Here is a 21,484-nt window from a genome sequence, read left to right on the forward strand (position 1 = left end):
ACTTAACCAAACTTAAACTTGCTACCAATTACATTGATTTTTTTTTTTTTTTTTTTTTTTTTTTATTTGAGACAGTCTCACTTTGTAGCCCAGGCTGGAGTGCAGTGGAGTGATCTTGGTTCACTGCAACCTCTGCCTCCCGGGTAATGGTTCAAGCAATTCTCCTGTCTCAGCCTCCCAAGTAGCTGGGATTACAGGCACATGCCACCATGCCCAGCTAATTTTGTATTTTTAGTAGAGACAGCATTTCACCATGTTGGCCAGGCTGGTCTTGAACTCCTGACCTTGTGATCTGCCGACCTCCCCAAAGTGTTGGGATTACAGGCGTGAGCCACCGTGCCTGGCCCAATTACATTGATTTTTAAGGAAATGACTTAACCATAGTATGACTAAAGCACCAAGAGTTAAGTAGAACAGCCACATTTCAAGAACAATTTTAACAAATCGTGCATAATCTGGCTGGGCATTTTAACCTATAGAGTAGAGCTAACACCCTCCCTTATTATTTCATAAGAAGAAATAATATACCTGAGAAGTCTGCAGCTTCTTGAAATTAAAAATTAGTGGCACTGAAAAAGGAAAAGGTTTTGAAGATGTGAAGGGGAAAGGGGCAAGTATTACTTTGGAACTGATGTGTATTCGATTGTTCCTTGCTGGAATGGAATTCAGGAACCTATGATGGTAGGAGGTCGGCTGTTAAGAATTACACCTGGGTTTCTATTTTCATTCTGCTTGTTTTTGATTCAGTATGACTTTCAGCAAGTTACTTAACTTCTCTCTAAACCTTAAAGGCTGTTACAAGGATGAAATGAAACAATGTACAGAACACACTAAGTACAGAATCTGGTGTTAGGTAAATACTCAATAAACAGTAGTCATTACTTTTACCATTCCTCCTCCAGATTGCTGTAGATCCCCAGAGTCCCATATAGTAGCCACTAGCCACATGAGGCTATTTAAATTTAAATTAGTTAAAATTAAATGAAATAAGAAATTCAGTTCTTCATCCATACTTAGCCACATATCCAGTACCCAATAGCAACATGTAGCCAGTGGCTGTCATACTGGACAGTGCCAATATAGAACCTTTCTATCACTGCAGAAAGTTCTATTGGCTAGCATTGCTCTAGATCATAGGAATTACTTTTTTTGTTCACAGGCTCCATTGGTAAAAATTTTTAGCTTTTATTTGAAAAGTAAATATTTCAAAATAAACACATCCATCTATAAACAAATATTTTAACGTGTAAATGACATATATGTACCAGTATATATTAGCAAAACTTAATTTCTTCTTTTTTAGGTAAAAGTAAGTACCCAATGGTTCATTTTGTTACCTACTTTGAGAGTCACTGTTCTGGGTGACCTAGAACGCCTTGCAATATAGGATCTCATAGCAAATTTTTGTTTTGTTAGAGATGGGGTCTTGCTATGTTGCCTAGGCTACAGTGCAGCAGCTGCGGACCAGCACCATCATAGGACACCACAGCCTCGAACTCTTAGGCTCAAGCAATCCTCCCACCTCAGCCTCAAGTAGCTGGACTTACAGGTGTGCACCACTGCACCCAGCCCCACAGCAAACTTTTAATAATGTTCTTGGCTGGGTGTGGTGGCTCACGTCTGTAATCCCAGCACTTTGGGAGGCTGAGGTGGGCGGATCACGAGGTCAAGAGATCGAGACCATCCTGGCCAACAAGGTGAAACCCCATCTCTACTAAAAATACAAAAATTAGCTGGGCATGGTGGCGCATGCCTGTAGTCCCAGTTACTCAGGAGACCGAGGCAGGGGAATCGCCTGAACCTGGGAGGCGGAGGTTGCAGTGAGCCAAGATCACGCATCGCACTCCAGCCTGGGTGACAGAGCAAGACTCTGTCTCAAAAAAAAAAAAAAAATTCTTAATCTAGCCTTTCAGATGATTGCTTCCATTCATTACCTTAAAGAATGAGGTAGTGAACAACAGGAAACAAATTTTAAAAATTAAAATTTTCCCTCCCCTTTGAAAGATGAAACAGGAACAAGACCCACTCTTGTTCCCATACAAAGTCAAGGACATATTAAAAACATAACTTTGGCTTAAAAACTGTTTCAACAGACAGAAATAGAGTCAGAAGGCAAACGAAAAGGAGACAACACTGCTCAAAACAATTCTAATAGTTTCTAAGCTTCTGAATAGCAATTTTAGAGCAATGGGATTATATTTAATTTGTTTCACATATGTATGAAGACTGAGAGATATAAAGATAATTAAATCCCTAGATCCTGAAAACTTCCCTCTAAATAGCACCAAGGAGCACTGATTAAGAGCAAACATGTTTTTAAAGCATAGCTGACAGTAAACAAGTCAGAGAAATCTCCAGGGGCTATTGGTAAAAAGGAAGCTAAATACTAGAATGGTAAACTGAGTTGAGGCTTGGTCTGCCTTGTGGAGTATTTTCCGATCTTAGCAAACAAGGGGCTGACCCCTCGGTACTGTGCAAGGTAGAGACTGGGAGCTGACACCCGGCATAAGGTCAGGACACCCTCCAAGGCAAGGGGAGATGCAAGGAAGCTTCTCCCCTGATAATTTAGCCACAGGCCTGTCACATAGAGTCTTAGGTGTTAATTATACTACCTTCCTGGTCTGAGGAAACCCAGACTGAGAAATTAACACAAAAAGAAAAAACCTCTAATCTGGTAAAAGCACATGCAAAACCTGCCTGAAGGGACCCGCTCTCAGTGCTGGCTACCAAAATAAACTCAACATTCAAAAGTACAAAACACATTTGGAAATAAGTAACTATGAGTCTGCAGAAATAAAAGACAGCAGAACTGAACCCAAAGAGTGTAAAACAGTGAAATTATTAGATATAGACTACAAATTAGGTATGTTTAATATGACAACAGACAATAAAGTAGGATAGAAAGTATGACAAAATAAGAAATAACAAAAAGTCCAAGCATGTTTAAAAAAGAAATGTGAGAACTTCTAAAACGGAAAAATAAAGTCACTGAAAATAGAAAAAGAAAAAACAGCTTATACAGACGAGACACAGGGTAAGAGAGACCTAAAGAACTGAAAACTAAATCTGAAGAAAAATTTCTAGAATGAAACACCAGCAGAAGAAATAATAAAGTATAAGAGATTAAGAGACATTATGACAGAATAAGATGTTCCAACAAAACCAAGACTACGTAAGTGGCAATATTTGAAGAATTTATGAAAGATGTAAATCCTCAGATTCAGGAAACAAATGAATCCCAAAGAAAGAAACAAAAATAAATCCTCAGATACACATAGCACAGGGAATACACAGAACCAAGGACGAAAAACAACCAGAGAAAAAAGGCTAATTATTCACCAAGGTACAAGAGTGACAGAAAACACGACCCCTCCACCTTCCCAAGAGCTAAAGTAGAACCCTGGAAACAGCAGAATATTTTCTACAAGTGTTGACTGAACATACCTCAGCTCTTAGAAATTCATAGCTGGCTAAGAACAACGACCAAATGAAGGAACGAACAAAACTGTAGACTACCACCACTGGCCAGGTGCAGTGGCACACACCTGTAATCCCAGCACTTTGGGAGCTGAGGTGGGTGGATCACAAGGTCAGGAATTTGAGACCAGCTTGGTCAACATGGTGAAACCCCATCTCTACTAAAAATAGAAAAATCAGCCAGGTGTGGTGGTGCACACCTGTAATCCCAGCTAGTCAGGAGGTTGAGACACGAGAACTGCTTGCGCCCGGGAGGCAGAGGTTGTAGTAAGCTGAGATGGCGCCACCACACTCCAGCCTGGGCAACAGAGCAAGACTCTGTCTTGGAAAAAAATAAAAAAGACTACCACCAACAGACCCACATGAAAGGATACACTTCAGAAAGAAACTGAGCCCACACAAAAGGGGTGGTGGGCGATTTAACAGGTTCACATGCACATACAACTGAATTTTAAAAAACCAATAATGCTGCTTAGTAATATGGGGAGTAAAAAAGATACAAAGTGAACAAAAATGAAGTATTATAACATTTAAGGGGTGCATGGTTTACATCCAGTTGGTCTAAGGTTCTTGTATTGTTCAAGAGGAAGGCAGGGATACTCATTAATCTTAGACTTTGTTGAGTCAAATATGTGCAGTAATAAACTGCTACAAGAATATAAATAGATAACATAATCTCCAAACCTTTTGTAGAAAAGGAAAAAATAAAACTAAAGAAAAGTCCTCAGTCCAAGGCAAGCACCCTACCCGGATACACGTAAAAGTACAAGAATGCTCACTGCATACTGTTTGTAATTATGCCAGTTTTGAGAGAGCCTAAATTTCTATCACGTGGAAAAGAGATGAATAAATTGCTATACTCATATAACTATATACCAACTAGCAGTGAAAATTTATGCACGTATCAGTCTGGAATGAATTTCACAAACATAATGTGAGGGAAACAAAAAAGCAGACTGCAGGAGGACACACAATATGATACTACATTAAGTTTAAAAACATAATATAGAGAGCACTTGTGGTCATGGCAGAATAAGGTGGTCAGGAGATTCCCCTCTGAGAAAACAAGTATATACATGTATGAAATTGTGGGGGGAAACAAAACAAAACAAAACAAAACAAAACATTTCAGGTTAACTGGAAACCATAGGTAGACAACAAATTGAGAAGCATTTAATCTTGAATATCTGCTAACGTATCTGGTAAGAATGGTGGTGGTGAATATGTAACCTTCTATCCTGGGCTGCATCTAACCCTCACTGCTCTCCCAGCTCAGTCAGAGAAAAATTATAGCTTTACTGCAAAATTGTTGGAAGACTTGATTCAAGGTGGGACAGTGAGGCGAGTACAAAATCCTGCAACTTTGCTAGGTGTGGTCTCAACTTAGGATGGGCAGCCAATCAGGAACAAACAAACAAACAAACAAATAAATAAATAATTTGAGGCGGAGTTTCACTCTGTCACTTGGGCTGGAGTGCAGTGTCGTGATCTTGCTTACTGCAACCTCTGCCTCCCAGGTTCAAGCGATTCTCCTGCCTCAGCCTCCTGAGTAGCTGGGATTACAGGAGTGTGCCACCATGTCCGGCTAATTTTTGTATTTTTAGTAGAGATGGGGTTTCACCATGTTGGTCAGGCTGGTCTTGAACTCCTGACCTCAAGTGATCCGCCCGCCTTGGCCTCCCAAAGTGCTGGGATTACAGACATGAGCTACTTTGCCTGGCCAGGTACAAATTTAATAAGGAAATCCCAGAAGTAAAGAAGCCAAAGATAAGCTCTCTGCACATTATTAATGGACTGCTAAACTATGCATGTGTGGGGAAAACCTGAGAAAGTCCAGGAAAAAAAACGAGGGAAAAAAGGGCTGGGTGCAGTGTTTCATATCTGTAATCCCAGTGCTTTGGGAGGCTGAGGCAGGAAGATCGCTTGAGCCCAGGAGTTCAAGACCAGCCTGGGCAACACAGTGAGACCCTGCCTCTACAAGACATTTAAAAAATTAGCTGGGTGTGGTGGCACATATCTAGAACCCTAGCTGCCTGGGAGGCTGAGGTGGGAGGCTCACCTGAGCCCATGAGTTTGAGTTTATAATAAGCTACGATCATGCCCCTATACTCCTTCACTCCAGTGTGGGCAACAGAGAAAGACCCTGCCTCTATTAAAAAAAAAAAAAAAAAAAATTAAAAAAAGGGAAGGAGACTTAAGAACTGCCTATTTTGGAATGCAACCCCTAACCCCACACTCAGCTTGATCAGTAGAGGATGGATGCCAAACAGTCTTGAAGTGTCTGAACAGATAACTGATTGACCTCTAAACTACACAGACATAGGGGCAACCACTAGAAGCTAAGACAAAAAATTAAAATTTTAAAAACTCAACAAGGACATCAGTGGCTACAAGAGAGCAAGACAGAAAGATTCCATAGTTTAAGTCCACACAAATTACTAAAACAATTTGGAGTTGCTATAATACATTATCGAAAAGGTCCAATTTTCAACCAAAAATTAGTATACAAAGAAACAGGAATGTGTGACTCATACTTCGGGGGAAAAAAAGACATTCAATAGGAATTAATCCTGAGTAGACTCAGGGACTTCCAAGCAGTTACAAATATGATCAAAGAATTAAAAAGAAAAATATGCTAACAAGTTAACAGGGAATCTCAACAGTCAGAAATGGAAATAAAAAAAATCAAATGGAAATTCTACATGTGAAAAGTACAATAACAAATTTTAAAAAGATAAAAGAAAAGAGAGCCTCAGTAACTCACAGGACAATGTTAAACCCTCCAACTTGTGTGTAACAGGAGTTTCAGAAGGAGAGGAAGGAGAGGAGAGACAAAGGGGAAGAAAAAAATTTGAAAAAAATAATGCCTGAAAACTTCCCAAATTTGATGAAAATTATTAACTTGCATATTTAAGAATCTCAACAATCCTCAGGTAGAATAAACACAGAGAACTACACCTAGACACAACACAGTTAAACGGCTGAAAGCCAAAGATCAAGAGAAAATCCTGCAAGATATAACTCAAGACACTGTTTAGGATACAAACATATGTAGAAAAAGTATAAAGACATACAGGCAATAAACACCAAATTCAGGACAGAAAATAAAGGGAGAATAATAAAACCAGAGTGTGATATACAGGAAGCTTGAATTATACTTTTTTTTTTTTTTTTTTTTTTTTTGAGATGGAGTCTCGCTCTGTCACCCAGGCTGGAGTGCAGTGGCCGGATCTCAGCTCACTGCAAGCTCCGCCTCCTGGGTTCACGCCATTCTCCTGCCTCAGCCTCCCGAGTAGCTGGGACTACAGGCGCCTGCCACCTCGCCCGGCAAAGTTTTTCTATTTTTAGTAGAGATGGGGTTTCACTGTGTTACCCAGGATGGTCTCGATCTCCTGACCTCGTGATCCGCCCGTCTCGGCCTCCCAAAGTGCTGGGATTACAGGCTTGAGCCACCGCGCCCGGCGCTTGAATTATACTTATAATGATTTAGTTAATAAACTGGGCACTGGGCATAAGGGTATGCATTGTAACATTCTCTATCTTTCTAAATGTTTAAAGTACCTCAACACAAAAATAGTTATCAAAAAGGATTAAGGTCTCTGCTATGTGAAGGAAGAGGAGGTGGGGAAGGAAATACTTACTGTTTCATGAAAATATTTTTTATAATAAAGTACATAAAGTACACTTTCATATTGCTTATCTGGATTCATTTAAAACAATTAAAAAAAAAATACAGGATTGTATACTTGAAAGAAAGTTGCCAAACATGAGTTATCTGTGTACCATTTTAAATTATTAGTCTGTAGAATGAAAATTTCATTGATTTTCACTTATAGATTTTACCTTACAGCTCCTGAACCATTCCATACTGCTGGACACTGGGAACAATATGGCCATTCTTTTGAATCTAATCTATTATCAATAGCATCCTAGGGAAGGAAAGAGTTAATTCCATCAATAAAATTGTAAATTGCAGGACTTTGTTTGGCATAAAGGTCAAAACTTGCATTTGCAATTGAGGAACCTTAGACATATTTAGTATAAGATTAGCCTTTTCTTTGAAACTCGCAAATCTTATTTGCTTCAAAATTAGTGAAATCATTTACCGATTAAAGCAATATTTGCTGCATGACTCCCTTTCTTCATTTGGAGGGTCCCCATGCTGTTACAAGGATTTCAGGCACCTTATCAGAGCTTTTAGTTCTATGGTGCCAGGGGTTTCTAATCATTATTCCAGTCCTGACACACTTCTAAAGCTTTGCCCTTCATAGCTACTACTGCTATGGCCTAGGGGTACTCAAGACAATCCAATGGGATATGGGAAGTTTTCCTTTTCATTTTATTAAAATTTTCCCTTTTATCAGTGTTAGATTTTACGATTATATATATGTATATAAATATACTGTAGACATAGATTATATTTTATTACAGTAATGCTTAACTTATAAATCAATAGGTTCATGCTCACATTTCTTTATGGTTAGGTATGCATGAACTGAAAAGTATGGAGACCACTGCTTTACAGCATGGTAGTACAAGTAGTATTAACAAGTGGGCACATGGATTGGGCACAAAGTACTCAGTAGTCCAAGAACATTTCAGTAAGACTGCAAGAAGGGAGGAAATCAAGTTTCAGGAGAAATTCTAAAGGCCTAAGATTGTCATGGATCCAAATGTGTATTTTCTGAATTTAACATGCAAATCCTTGTTAAGGGGTTCAAGAAAGTCATTTCTTATTTTACAAATACTAGCCATGGTAAACTGATCAGGAATATGTTAAAAAAACAAAACAAAACAAACAAACAAACAAAAAGAAACTAGCCATAAGAAACTACTTAGTTCTACATCATCCTTGTGAGAAAGAAAAAAAAAAACCTTATGTTACAGAAAACAAAGTCTAAATTCTTTAGATTTTTCATATATGTTTAAGCATGTGTGAATGACATAAAATTAGCCAAGCAAAACAGAGAAATCATAGTTATGCACTGTACCAAATTAGCTCCCAAAAGAAAGTATAAACTGGTTTAAGTCAAAGGAAAAGGGGAATAAAAACTATATGATCATGACCGAAGAATAAGTGTCATAATTTTATTAAGCTCATAAAGTAATTTTAAAATTAGCTCATTTTGTAATTTCCTGTAATTGAATAATGTTCTCTAAGCATAAACAGTATTAAAGGCATGATTCCTCTAACAGCAAACTATAATAAAGTTTACATTTTAATCCAAATATATTTCCAAGAATATTGGCATCTAACACTTTCTAATAGTGGTCCACATACAAATGTTATTTTGTTGAACTTTCATTCAAGTAAATTATATTTACGCCACATACAGTTATTTAAAACAAAGCAGTATTTTTCATAAAGCATATATGTGTTTATTTTTATTTATTTTGAAGCAGTCAGTGGTGTGAGTTTGTCTGAGGTCTTTAAGAAAAGAATCTTCAGCTGGGCACAGTGACTCACCTGTAATCCCAGCACTTTGGGAGCCCAAGGTGGGCAGATCATGAGGTCAGGAGTACAAGATCAGCCTGGCCAACATAGTGAAACCCTGTCTCCACTAAAAATCCAAAAATTAGTCAGGTGTGGTGGCGTGTGCCTGTAGTCCCAGCTACTTGGGAGGCTGAGGCAAGAGAATTGCTTGAACCTAGGAGGCGGAGGTTGCAGTGAGTCAAGACTGTGCCACTGCACTCCAGGCTGAGTGACAGAGTGAGACTCCGTCTCAAAAAAAAAAAAAGAATCTTCAAGTTTCCTCTCCTCCCTTGACCCCAGATACAGGCTTTTTTGTAAAGCCTCCAACCACTGCAGAAACTTCCTGCCCAATACATATACTCAGACCGACACAAACTACAAAAAGTAAAGAATACTCTAAAGAGGGCACTCAGGTAGAAAAAAAGAATTTAATGATTTTTACCTCCATAATATCTTTGATAAAAGGTGTCCATCGAGAGAGCTGAAAAGTTTCTTCTGCAGACCGATCCTTTCTTAATGGTTTTCCTTGTTGAGACTAATACAATAAGAGGAAAAAATTAAAAACCAGTAATTCTATTCAAATATAATACTCTTATGTTTCCTAACAAAGATATTTAATTTACCGGTAAATACTATATTGTATTTGACTTAAAACTAAGAGTGGAGATGTCTACTTTAAAAAATCTGAGTGTGGTCACATAACTCCACTAAACAGTATTTTGTGCTTTAATGCTAAAATTTATTTATAATCATATCAGAACATATGTCTATTAAAATAAAAGTATTATAAAACTTGATGGCTGTAGTCCCAGCTACTTGGGAGGCTGAGGCAGGAGAATGGCATGAACCTGGGAGGCAGAACTTGCAGTAAGCCGAGATCGAGCCACTGCACTCCAGCCTGGGCAACAGAGCGAGACTCGTCTCAGAAAAGAAAAAAAAAAAATAGTTGATGGGGCCAGATGCAGTGGCTCACACCTGTAATCCCAGCACTTTGGGAGGCCGAGGCGGGCAGATCACCTGATACAGTTCGAGACCAACCTGGTCAACAGGGTGAAACCCTGTCTCTACTAAAAATACAAAAATTAGCTGGGCGCGGATGGCAGGTGCCTATAATCCCAGGTGGGAAGCTGAGGCAGGAAAATTGCTTGAACCTGGGAGGCAGAGGTTGCAGTGAGCCGAGGTCACGCCACTGCACTTCAGCCTGTGTCACAGAGAGAGCCTCTCTCTCAAAAAAAAAAAAAAAAAAAAAAAAAAATTCATGGGAAACAGTGAGATTCTAAATAGAGTCCTTCCAAATTTGACTTTGAATCCTTTTTTTTTTTTTTTTTTTTTTTTTTTTTAAAAAGAGACAGAGTCTCGCTTTGGGCTGGAGTACAGTGGTATGATTTTGGCTCACTGCAGCCTTGACCTCCTGGGCTTGCGAGATCCTCAGCCTCCTGAGTAGCTGGGACTACAGGTACACACCAACACACCTGGCTATTTTTTTGTTTTTTGTAGAGGCGAGGTCTCACTATGATGCCCAGGCTGGTCTCAAACTCCTGGGCTCAAGCAATCCTCCTGCCTCAGCATCTCCCAAAGTGTTCGGATTACAGGTGTGAGCCACCATACCCAGCAAGCCTAATTTTTTTTCATCAAGAAAATATATACTTATTTTCTGTCATATTATAGTTAAAGGTTACATGTTTAACTAAAATATGACAATTGCTATAAATGAATCATAAAGACAAAAGTATAAGTAGTGAATTATGACAGAAGCTATAAAATACAAATTCACTAGAAAACTGCATTTGCCCAAATTACATATGGAAAAGAGAACAAAATCTTTAATTGCTTATTTATTCAAAATCTATAGAGTGAACTTAAGAAGACTGTCCACATGAACACCCACATAAAAAAAAACACAGTTAATACAAACAACTATACATACATACATACATATATAAAGTATACACACACGTAAGACTTCTTACTTGGGGAACAATGGGAACACCAAGGTAACTCCAGTTACGAATCATGTCACTCTCATTTTCTATCTTTACATTCTGAATCAACCTGTCCAAATTTTCTTCCGTAGTTCCTTAAATAGGTAAAAATATGAGTGCACAATCACATAATTGCTACCAAAGTAATTTCAAGGCTTTAGGTAGTACCCATGAATGAAGCTTTTAAAATAAAAACAGTTAAGTTATATCTCCTTCAGCCTTCTCTCAATTTCATATTTTCCCTTTTATCTTAACCAAGTTCAGCAACTGTCTTTCAGTTTTCAAAGATTCTTTTATGATCAATAGTAAAACACTCATTAAAAAGTGATTATATCCATTACCATTAATACTGAAGATATAAAGTAGAATTGCTCTTATTTTATCACAATTATCATGATTCTTGTTGAGGAGAACTGGAAGGAGTACTCGCATGGAATCCTTCACCTTCTGTCCTTCTGCATCAGTTCCAAGTGCCAGGTCCTTAATGAAAATAAAATACTGTCAGTGATCTATAATCGAAATTCATTTTTTAGTTAAAAACATCTATTACTGGCCGGGTGCGGTGGCTCATGCCTGTAATCCCAGTACTTTGGGAGGCCAAGGTGGATCACCTGAGGTCAGGAGTTGGAGACCAGCCTGGCCAACATGGTGAAACCCTATCTGTACTAAAAATACAAAAAATTAGCCGGGCGTGGTGTCAGGTGCCTGTAATCCCAGCTACTCGAGAGGCTGAGGCAGGAGAATCATTTGAACCTGGGAGGCGGAGGTTGCAGTGAGCCGAGATAGGGCCATTGCACTCTAGCCTGGGCAACAAGAGCGAAACTCTGTCTCAAAAAAACAAAAAACAAAAAACAAATAAAAAAATCTATTATTAAATCTTGTCAAATTTTAATGGAACACTGATGACATTACACAAGAAAATATGAACATCACCTTGTAAACTATTGTTTGTACAAAATACAAAAGGTCAAAAAATAAATCAGAGAACACAAAAATCATTAATCTAAACCTATGCTATCCAGTACAGTGGACACTAGCCACATATGACTACTGAGCACTTGAAATGGGATCAGTCTGAATTAAGATGTGCTGTAGGTACAAAACACCGGAAGACTTGAAGTAATATAATGCAAAATTATCTAATTAATAACTTTTTATACTGATTATATGTTGAAATAATATTTTGAATACATCAGGTTGTCAAAGTTTTTTTTTTTTAAGAGACAGGGTCTTGCCCAGGCTGCCCTCAAACTCCTGGGTTCAAGCAATCCTCCCACCTCAGCCTCCTGAAGAGCTGGGACTATAAGCACACACCACTGCACCCAACTTATTAGTAAAATTAATTGCACTTTTAAATTTTTACCCTTTGTTAATATGGCTATTAGAATATTTAAAATTACATGCAGCCTGTATTCTAATAGGGGCAATGTTCTAAACAGTTGAGGCATGATAGAAAAGGCCCCTTGTAAAATGAGCTCTGCAGGCTGCTACACTAAATGCTGTACTGAGAAAGTCCTGCCAACAATGCTACCCTGAAATCATGCTCCCAAAATTTAAATCATTCCATTAAATAAAAAATATATAATATGAGGGACTGTTTACTAAGATACTCTACAGCTACTTGTTAATATTAGTGGGGAATGACATACTAAATACTGCCTAGGTGGTTCCCCTGATAAGAGAGAGTCTGTGATTCTGTAAAAACCAACCACTGTATCAAGCAAAAAGTTAGGTTTTAACTTACAAAGTTTATCCTGGAAATTTATTATGAACAGAGGCATTTCTGACTCTGCACATACCTGTTCGGTTTTGCAGAGCTTTTCTATATTAAGCTTGAACTTATTCATGCAATCTTCTGCTAAGTTAAGATGGACAACTTGCTGAAAAACAGAAGAAATCAATCATTTAAAGGATTTTAATGACTTTTGTGCAACTGGTAATATTAAACTTTTGAGACAGGCCTGAAAGAAAGTATGGGCTGAGGTGAAAGAAGGTAACATGTAAGCAAGGGAACAGCTCAAGACAGGAAGCAAATGAGAATGTGATCTACAGGTGATATGGTTTGGCTGTTTCCCCACCCAAATCTCATCTTGAATTGTAGTTCCCATAATCCCCATGTGTCGTGGGAAGGACCTGATGGGAAGTGTTTGGATCATGGGATGATGGGAGTGATTTCCTCCATGCTGTTCTCATAATAGTGAGTGAGTTCTCATGAGATCAGATGGTTTTATAAGCATCTGGCATGTGCCCTGCATGTACTTCTCCCTCCTGTGGCTTTGTGAAGAAGATGCCTGGCTTCCCCTTTGCTTTCCGCCATGATTGTAAGTTTCCTGAGGCCTTCTCAGCCATGTGGAACTGTGAGTCAGTTAGACCTCTTTCCTTTATAAATTACCCAGTCTTGGATATTTCCTTATAGCAATGTCAGAAGAGACTAATACAACAGGGGGCAATCAACAGACAGCATAAATGGGATGGAAGTGTTGAATTGTTGAATTTGTGTTGAGTTTGAGAGAAAGTGAGAAAAATACCCAGAAGTTCTTCAAGTTCATATTCTCTTTATCTTTCTAAATGTTTCAAGTATTTTAACACACACAAAAATCATTGGTTGACTAGGGTGCAACACGACAAAAATGTTAAGATTATTCTGATAGTATTGGTAAGGAGCAAAAAAATAGTTTACCTGACTAAACAGCTTAAATGCTCTTAAATCTACTAATATGTAACTATTACTTTAAAGAAACATGTAGAATAACATCCACTAGTCAATCTACTGCTGAATTTCTTATAAGGTTGATAAATATTACTCTGTTAGGCTATTCAAGACAAAGATATAGACAAGTTTAAGCTGGATTCAGATAAATCTAGGTTATATATGTAGAGAAGTTATGAAGAAGCTTAGATATATGGGATATTTCTCAGACCTATATAGTAAGGTTTTAGAGTACAACTAATACCAAGTATTCCATGAAACCCACTGCTAAACCAAACTACAGAGCTGAATATAAACTAAATATAAACTGAATATAAACTAAAACTAATTAGGTATCTCATATATAATACTGCTTACCTTAGTAATCTGTTTTCGGAAATGGGGCATCTTTTTCATCAGCTGGGTAAGAGCACTAAGTGATGTCTAGGAAAAATCAAAGATTTTTTAAGGCAAACCTATGATTCAGTTATTCCATATTACAACTTTGAAATCCTAGAGTTTTACAAATTATCAAATCTAGTTAATTTACTGATTATTTGACAATTTTTTTAAAGAAGAATTTAGGAGGCTTCCAGTTTCACTCACAATAACACAGCTGATATCAACATTACTCTCCCTCCATAAATAAATAAGATTGGACAAATAAATAAAACAAAAGCTTTCGAGTAATAGATAAAAACAGCTCACAGCTGAGACAGCTGAGTGAAGGAAAGCACCAAAGGTGATCCCTACACTCACCCTGCCTTTCCTCTAAAGATGTTTTCCAAACACCACTGAAAGGAAATACAGTTCAAATAGAGAGCAATTATCTCTCTGAGTGCAAACAAAAAAAAGGGAGATAAGAGCTTGGGGCTGTGAGGTAGATTCTGGAAAGCAGGGTGCTAAAGAGAAAGGAGCTAGACAGAACATAACCCAAAAATGGGTAGAGGGATTGTCCTTGAACCCCTAAGCTGCACATGTACAGGGCATAACCCTCAAAGGTATAGTAAAGAACAACTTATGGGTGGCTAAATGTTGGACAGAAATCTCAGAGGGGTCCTAGTGCTAAGAATATACTAGCATCCCCTGATCAAGACAAAGTAAAGAGACCTAAGTGAACATCCTAGACATTCAGTCCTGGGACTATGCCTTAGGACTCAGTGCAAAAGCAAAATAAACTTACCATAACATTGTCTAACATGAAGTTACAACAGAATCACAATTATTCCTCAGCAACTTAACTGCCTGCCAAAACAAAACTCAACATTCTCTGTAGAGAGAGCATCATCTAGAACCTCTGCAATGTATCATCCACTAAGTCTAGCACAATAAAACATTAATAGGTGAAACAGGAAAGTGACTGATACTCAAGTGATAAAACAGTCAATAAAAGTAGACCCAAGATAAAGAATAAGTTCTAGTGTTTGATATCACAATGGTGACTATAGTTAACAATATATTATGTATTTCAAAATAGCTAGAGGAAAAGATTGGAAATGTCCCCAACACAAAGAAATAATAAATGTTCAAGGTGATGGGTATTCTAAACACACTGATTTGATCATTACACACTGTATGCATGTATAAACATATTATATGCCTCATAAATATGTACAGTTATTATGAACCAATAAAAAAGCTAAGAAAAGAACACCTCAAAATGTAAAAACAAAGAAACTCACAAAAAGTAGACCTAAGATGGAGTTGGCAGAAAGAGACTTCAAAATAACATATTTATGTTAAAGTGGAAACAGAGGAAAAGATGGACCACATGGATCAAAACATGGAGTATTTTAACAGAGAATTAGAATTTATTTTCTAAAAATCCAATGAATGTCCTAGAGTTAAATATAAGACTTTAAGTTAAAAGTACAATGAATGACTTTCATACATTGCTAGTGGGACTGGAAAATAGTACAGCCACCTTGGAAAAATAGTTTGAAATTTTCTTACAAACTTAAACATACATTTATTATTGATTCTGCAATCCCACTCTTAAGTATCCTCCCAAGCACATAACATCTGTTCATAGACATGAATGTCTGATATGAAGAAGGTGAATGTTTATAGTAGCTTGATTCATAATTGCCAACAACTTGGAAAAACTAAGATGTTCTGAAACTGGTAAATTGATAAGCAAATTGTGGTGCACCCATATGATGGAATACTACTCAGCAATAAAAACTAATGAAACTCCTCTTGCATGCAACATGAGTGAATCTCAAATGCATTATGCTAAATGAAAAGAGCCATAGTGTATTATTCCATTCATTGGACAATCTGGAAACGGCAAAACTACAGGGTCAGAAAATAGCTTAGTAGTTGTCAGGGGATGGTAACTGAGTTAAGGGGTTATCTGCAAAGGGGCATGAGGACATTTTGGGGGGTGATGACATTAATTCTATATCTTGATTGTGGTAGTGGTTATATGAGAGTGTGCATTTGTCAAAACTCAGAACTGTATTCTATAAAGGGAAAATTTTACTTTATACCTCAGTTTTCAAAAGGATACAATGAATGGGTTTAACAGCAGACTGAATACAAAAGAAGACAGAAGTAGGCGACTCAAAGTCAGGTTAATAGAGAACATTCAATTGCAATGTGGAGAGGTAAAAAAAAAAAAAAAAAAGATAACAGAATGTAAGAGATATAGAATACAGTCAAGAGATCCAAAAAACATGTTGACTGGGGTCCCAGAAAGAGAGGAGAGAGAGAATGGGACAAAATGAAGATCTGAGGAGATAATGACCAAGAATTTTACAAACTTAACGAAAGTTATCAACCCAGTGACTCAAGAAGCTCAGCAAACCCCATGGAGGACAAATAGCAAGCAAACCACATTATAGTAAGGCATATCATGGTCAAATTGCTAAAAATCAAAGACACAGAAAAAATATTAATAAACACAGTATATCTTCAGGAAAACAATACTTAACAGCTGCCTTTTTCAGCAGAAATTACAGTAGCCAGAAGGTGATGTATTGAAAGCTTAAAATTGCTGAAAGGAAAAAAAATACCAACTATGAATTCTAAATCCAGCAAAGTATCTCAGAAAAAAACTGCAAAACAAAGATGTCCTCACACAAAAAGAAAGCTGGGAGAATTCAATCTAACCCAGCTGGAAAAACTGAAGAGCAGTAAGAAATAAACAGCACCAGCGTGTATAAATAGGTGGGTAATAATAAAAGTCTACTGAGTGTTTATAACAAAGTAACATCTTATTTTTATTGTCGGTTTTTTTTTTCTAAACAAAATAATATTTTGAGTTTATAACGTATGTTGAAGTAAAATACAGGAAACAACAGCATAAAAGAAAAAGGGGATAAATGAAGTTAAACTACTATAAGATTCCTGAAATTCAGGACATGACAAAATTATACTATTAAACTAGGGTAAGAATAAATTTTTAAATTTCCAGTATAATAATTAAAGGAAGGACTAAAAGGCAAAACACAAATGTTTATATTGGAGATGAAATGGAATTTATTTAAAAAAAAAGACTTGATAAAGAAGGAAAATAGAATATAAAAGATGAAGAGAAAACAAATAAGATACTAGATATAAATTTAACCACATCAATAATTACATGAAATATATATGAACTAAACAAGCATTCTAATTAAAAGATTTTGGGGCTAAATAAAAAAACAAAATTCAACTACATGCTCTTCCTGAAGAAAACAGAAGAATATATTAAAGACCTCAGGGTAAGCCAAGACTTCTAAGGACACAGAGAAAGTATAAAAGAAATAAACTGATAAACTAGATTTCATTAAAATTGAAATCTTCTGTTCATCAAAAGATATATACATACATAAATACATGTATGGGACTCATATCCAGAAAATAACTTCTACAAATCAGTAAGAAAAACAGACAACTCAATTAAAAAAGGGCCAAAAACCTTAAATGGGCACTTCACAAAATAGAATATCCAAATGGCAAATATGCACAAGAACATTACAGAAATTGAAATTAAAACCACAATAAGATACCACCTCATGCAATGAAATTTTAATTGAAAATAAAGACAAGAATATATCAAGTGTTAGTGACAATATGGAGCAACTAGAACACTCAATTATTGCTGATGGGGATGTAAATCAGTTCAAACACTTTGCAAAACTTTTGGCATCACCTATTAAAGCTAAACACAATCCTACCCTATAACCCAACAATTTTACTCTTAATATACCAAAGAGAAAGAGTGTGTACGTCCACCAAATGACATGTACAAAAAAATCCACAGCAGCTTTGTTCATAATAACCCCAAACTGGAAATAAACTAAATGTCCATCAAAAGGAGATGAACAAATTGTTGTATATTTACATAACAGTATTACTACTATACACGAATGAAAAAAATGAATTACTGAAATATGTAACACAGGTGAATCTCATTATGTGAAGTTCAAGAACAGGATCTATGGTGATGAAAATTAGAATAGAGTTTACCTCTGGCAGGATGGGTACTGACTGGGAAAGGACAAGAGGGAATATTCTAGAATGATGAAAATATTCTGTATCTTGATTTGGGTGGTGGTTTCCAGTGTATATATAAGTAAAAGTTATCCATTGTAAATTTAAAATTTCTGTGCTTTACTTATAAATTATATCTCAATATAAAATCCCAACAATGCATTGATAAAATTGACTAAATGGCCTGAATATAAACTTTACGGCCAGGCATGGTGGCTCACACCTGTAATCCCAGCACCAAAGTGGGCAGATCACTTGAGGCCAGGAGTTCGAGACCAGCCTGGCCAACATGGCGAAACCCTGTCACTACTAAATACAAAAATTAGACAGGTATGGTGGTGCACACCTGTTATCCCAGTTACTTGAGTGGCTGAGGCAAAAGAATCACTTGAGCCTGGGAGGTGGAGATTGCAGTGAGCTGAGATGGTGCAACTGCACTCCAGCCTACATGGCAGAGTGAGACTCTGTCTCAAAAAATAAAATAAAAACATTTTAATGCAGCAGGACAGACAAAATGTTGTTAACTACTGAAACTAGGCAATAGGTATATAGGAAGGAGTTCATTCTCTACCTCTGTGTTAGAATTTTCCAAAAATAAAAAGTTAAAGAAATAAAATAAAGATTTTAAACAAAGTTTAAAATTCACCTTCGCTATTATTTGGAAAGTTAAGTAAGACTTACTTTTCCTTCTGTTGCTTTCTTTGTTGATGAAATTTCCTTCATAAGCTTGGGAATTTCCCTGTCAAATTGTGAGAGAATTCTTTAAATTTCTAAGATGTAATTCTTTACAGAACTATTTTAAGGTTACAAAATGTACTATCACATACTGTCTAAAAAACATGGAATAAAAATTAAAATGGGTTCACATACTCTAACACAACTGCGATATGTCGATGTCGAATTCTAACCCAGAGGTCATCTTCTTCTTCAAGGATGGCCTCCTTTTCTTTTCCATCTGTTTTATATCTACAAGTAGAGAGAAGCACTAAAATTTTTTGATTTTTTTTTCCCTCCAAAATCAAAAGAAACATTTTTACAAACAATAATTTCAAGACACAACTCAAGAAACTGAAAAGTAAAATCCACTATTTTAGGGGGGTAATGAACACCTACTCAAAACTAAGGCACATTGCTATGCTTACATTAAAAATAAGCCCTGAGCCTACCAAGACATTTTCAAATGTTAGGTTTAGGTGTCATTATTATAGAGTTTTAGTTCAGCAAAATTATACCTTATAAAGAAAAATTCAACGGGCTACAATTAACTTTAAGAACAAGACTGAATATACTAACGCTTTGTGTTCTAATTAACTAAAACACTGTTTTGATGTGCTAATAACCCACAGTACAATTATCAAATCTCCATTAGGAACAGGAATACTGGCCAGGTGTGGTGTCTCTCACGCCTGTTAATTCTAGCACTTTAAGAGGCTGAGGGGGGCGGATCACTTGAGGTCAGGAGTTCAAAACCAGCTTGCCAACAGGGTGAAACCCCATCTCTAAAAAAAAAAAAATACAAAAACTTAGCAGGGCGTGGTGGCACGCGCCTGTAATCCCAGTTATTCTGGAGGCTGAGGCAGGAGAATCACTTGAACCTGGGAGGTGGAGTTTGCAGTGAGCAGAGATCGCACCACTGCACTCCAGCCTGGGTGACAGTGCAAGACTCTGTCTCAAACAAAACAAAACAAACAAAACAGGAATATCCTCCCCAATATAACCTATTAAATATTGAAGGTGTTTCAGAATTGGTACAAAATTCACAAACATTTATCATCTGTTTCTTTATTCTTCCCCAACCCTATAACCACATCTCCTTTACAGAATGAGAAAGAAAATGAGAGAAAAAAAATTAATGTAAGCCATAAAAATTGTGATAGCTTTAATGAGTTCTACTGAAGTGAGCAACAATTTAAAGGATTCATGAAACTATTCAAAATGGGCTTCCTGACTGCTTCCCCTTATCTTTTTATGCAGATACCTTCCTTCCATTTGTGGAACTAGAGAAGATGGAATCATTCTTGAAACTACCTGATTTCCTGAGTCAAGATCAGGAAGGACTGCACTGAATTTTCCTAGCTCTGAACTACAAATACTAAATGTAGACTTCGCTATATGAATATAATCGTTTCTATAGCCCCCATAAATTACACATCAATTCTGTAAAACCATCCACCTGTGTGGATTACAGATGTCCAAAGATAGAATCACTGTGCTCAATTATATAAGGCTGCACTAAGGATGAAAGCACTTTTGTCATTTAAAATACCACTTTGTTCTTATACAATACCTTTGACTTATAAGTGACTTGTAAACAAAGATAAGAGTAGCAAGCCTGACAATACTCAGGTGATATGAATATCCCATTTTAAAAGTAAATTTAGTTGGGAGGCTGAGGCAGGTGGATCATTTGAGGCCAGGAGTTGAGACCAGTCTGGCCAACATGGCAAAATTCCATTTCTACTAAAAATACAAAAATTAGCTGGGCGCAGTGGTACACACTTGTAGTCCCAGCTACTTGGGAGGCTGAGGCCGAGAATCATTTGAACTCAGAAGATGAAGGCTGCAATGAGGCGATTGTGCCACTGCACTCCAGCCTGGGCGACAGAGTGAGGTTCTGTCTCAAAAAAACAAAACAAAACGGAAAAAAACACTAAATTTAAAGAAGTCACCAACATGAAAACTTGAATCTGGACACTTAGAGCTTCCTGCTTTGTATTCTGTTTCCATAAAAAATTGTGATGAAGGCTGGGTGTGGTTGCTCACCCCTGTAATCCCGGCACTTTGGGAGGCCGAGGCAGGCGGATCACCTGAGGTCAGGAGTCCAAGACTAGCCTGGCCAACATGGCGAAACCCCGCCTCTACTAAAAATACAAAAATTAGCCAGGTGTGGTGACGGGTGCCTGTACTCCCAGCTACCTGGGAGGCTGAGGCAGGAGAATCACTTGACCTGGGAGGCAGAGGCTGCAGTGAACCGAGATCATGCCACTGCACTCCACCCTAGGTGACAGAGTGAGACTCTGTCTCAAAAAAAAAAAAAAAAAAAAAAAAATTGTGATAGAGCCCAAACCACAGGGAGCTTTACTCCCATCGAATTCTTATCTCTGAATTTTTTTGAATCAGAAAGAAGGGAGTATAGTGGCTTTTTAAAAAAGTCTCTACTTAAAAAAAATTAAACCTTGCTTTGCTTGCCAGCAAACCTAAAGAGATACATATTTTAAATATTAGGTTAGAAATGTCTAAAATTTATATCTACAGTCTGGAACTAAATCCTTTACTATCCATTGGTTTATTAATTCTCTTCTAAACCTTTTGAGCAACGCAGGTTTAGAGACCTAAAGGGTAACAGAGGTAAATAATATCCCCTCTGAATAAACTGCTTAAAAT

The 21,484-nt window shown here is 37.1% G+C and overlaps 2 protein-coding genes across 13 annotated transcripts in view; one reads left to right on the forward strand and one right to left on the reverse strand.

Annotated features, from left to right (window-relative positions):
* Positions 1 to 20,507, forward strand: part of LOC105489223 (AKNA domain containing 1) — a 70,935-nt gene extending 50,428 nt beyond the window's left edge. For all 10 annotated transcript variants that reach the window (XR_011606278.1, XR_011606215.1, XR_011606300.1 and 7 more), the window contains one exon: positions 20,075 to 20,507. Coding sequence is in view for 5 of the 10 variants with exons in the window: in XM_071067423.1 (XP_070923524.1) it covers positions 20,075 to 20,166 (92 nt within the window). In the remaining 5 variants the exon portion in view is untranslated. The remainder of the gene's footprint in view (positions 1 to 20,074) is intronic.
* The window catches only part of LOC105489225 (syntaxin binding protein 3), a 58,933-nt gene that overhangs the window by 1,909 nt on the left and 35,540 nt on the right, over positions 1 to 21,484 (reverse strand). For 2 of the 3 annotated variants that reach the window (XM_011753929.2, XM_011753930.3), the window contains exons 10-17: positions 18,971 to 19,066; positions 18,782 to 18,839; positions 14,000 to 14,065; positions 12,732 to 12,812; positions 11,274 to 11,412; positions 10,921 to 11,027; positions 9,393 to 9,485; positions 7,321 to 7,406 (exon numbers count right to left, since the gene is read on the reverse strand). In XM_011753929.2, coding sequence (XP_011752231.1) covers positions 7,321 to 7,406; positions 9,393 to 9,485; positions 10,921 to 11,027; positions 11,274 to 11,412; positions 12,732 to 12,812; positions 14,000 to 14,065; positions 18,782 to 18,839; positions 18,971 to 19,066 — 726 coding nt within the window. The remainder of the gene's footprint in view (positions 1 to 7,320; positions 7,407 to 9,392; positions 9,486 to 10,920; positions 11,028 to 11,273; positions 11,413 to 12,731; positions 12,813 to 13,999; positions 14,066 to 18,781; positions 18,840 to 18,970; positions 19,067 to 21,484) is intronic. The other variant, XR_011606843.1, reaches the window with a different exon arrangement.

The sequence above is a fragment of the Macaca nemestrina genome, chromosome 1, assembly GCF_043159975.1.
Source record: "Macaca nemestrina isolate mMacNem1 chromosome 1, mMacNem.hap1, whole genome shotgun sequence".
Lineage (NCBI taxonomy): Eukaryota > Metazoa > Chordata > Mammalia > Primates > Cercopithecidae > Macaca > Macaca nemestrina.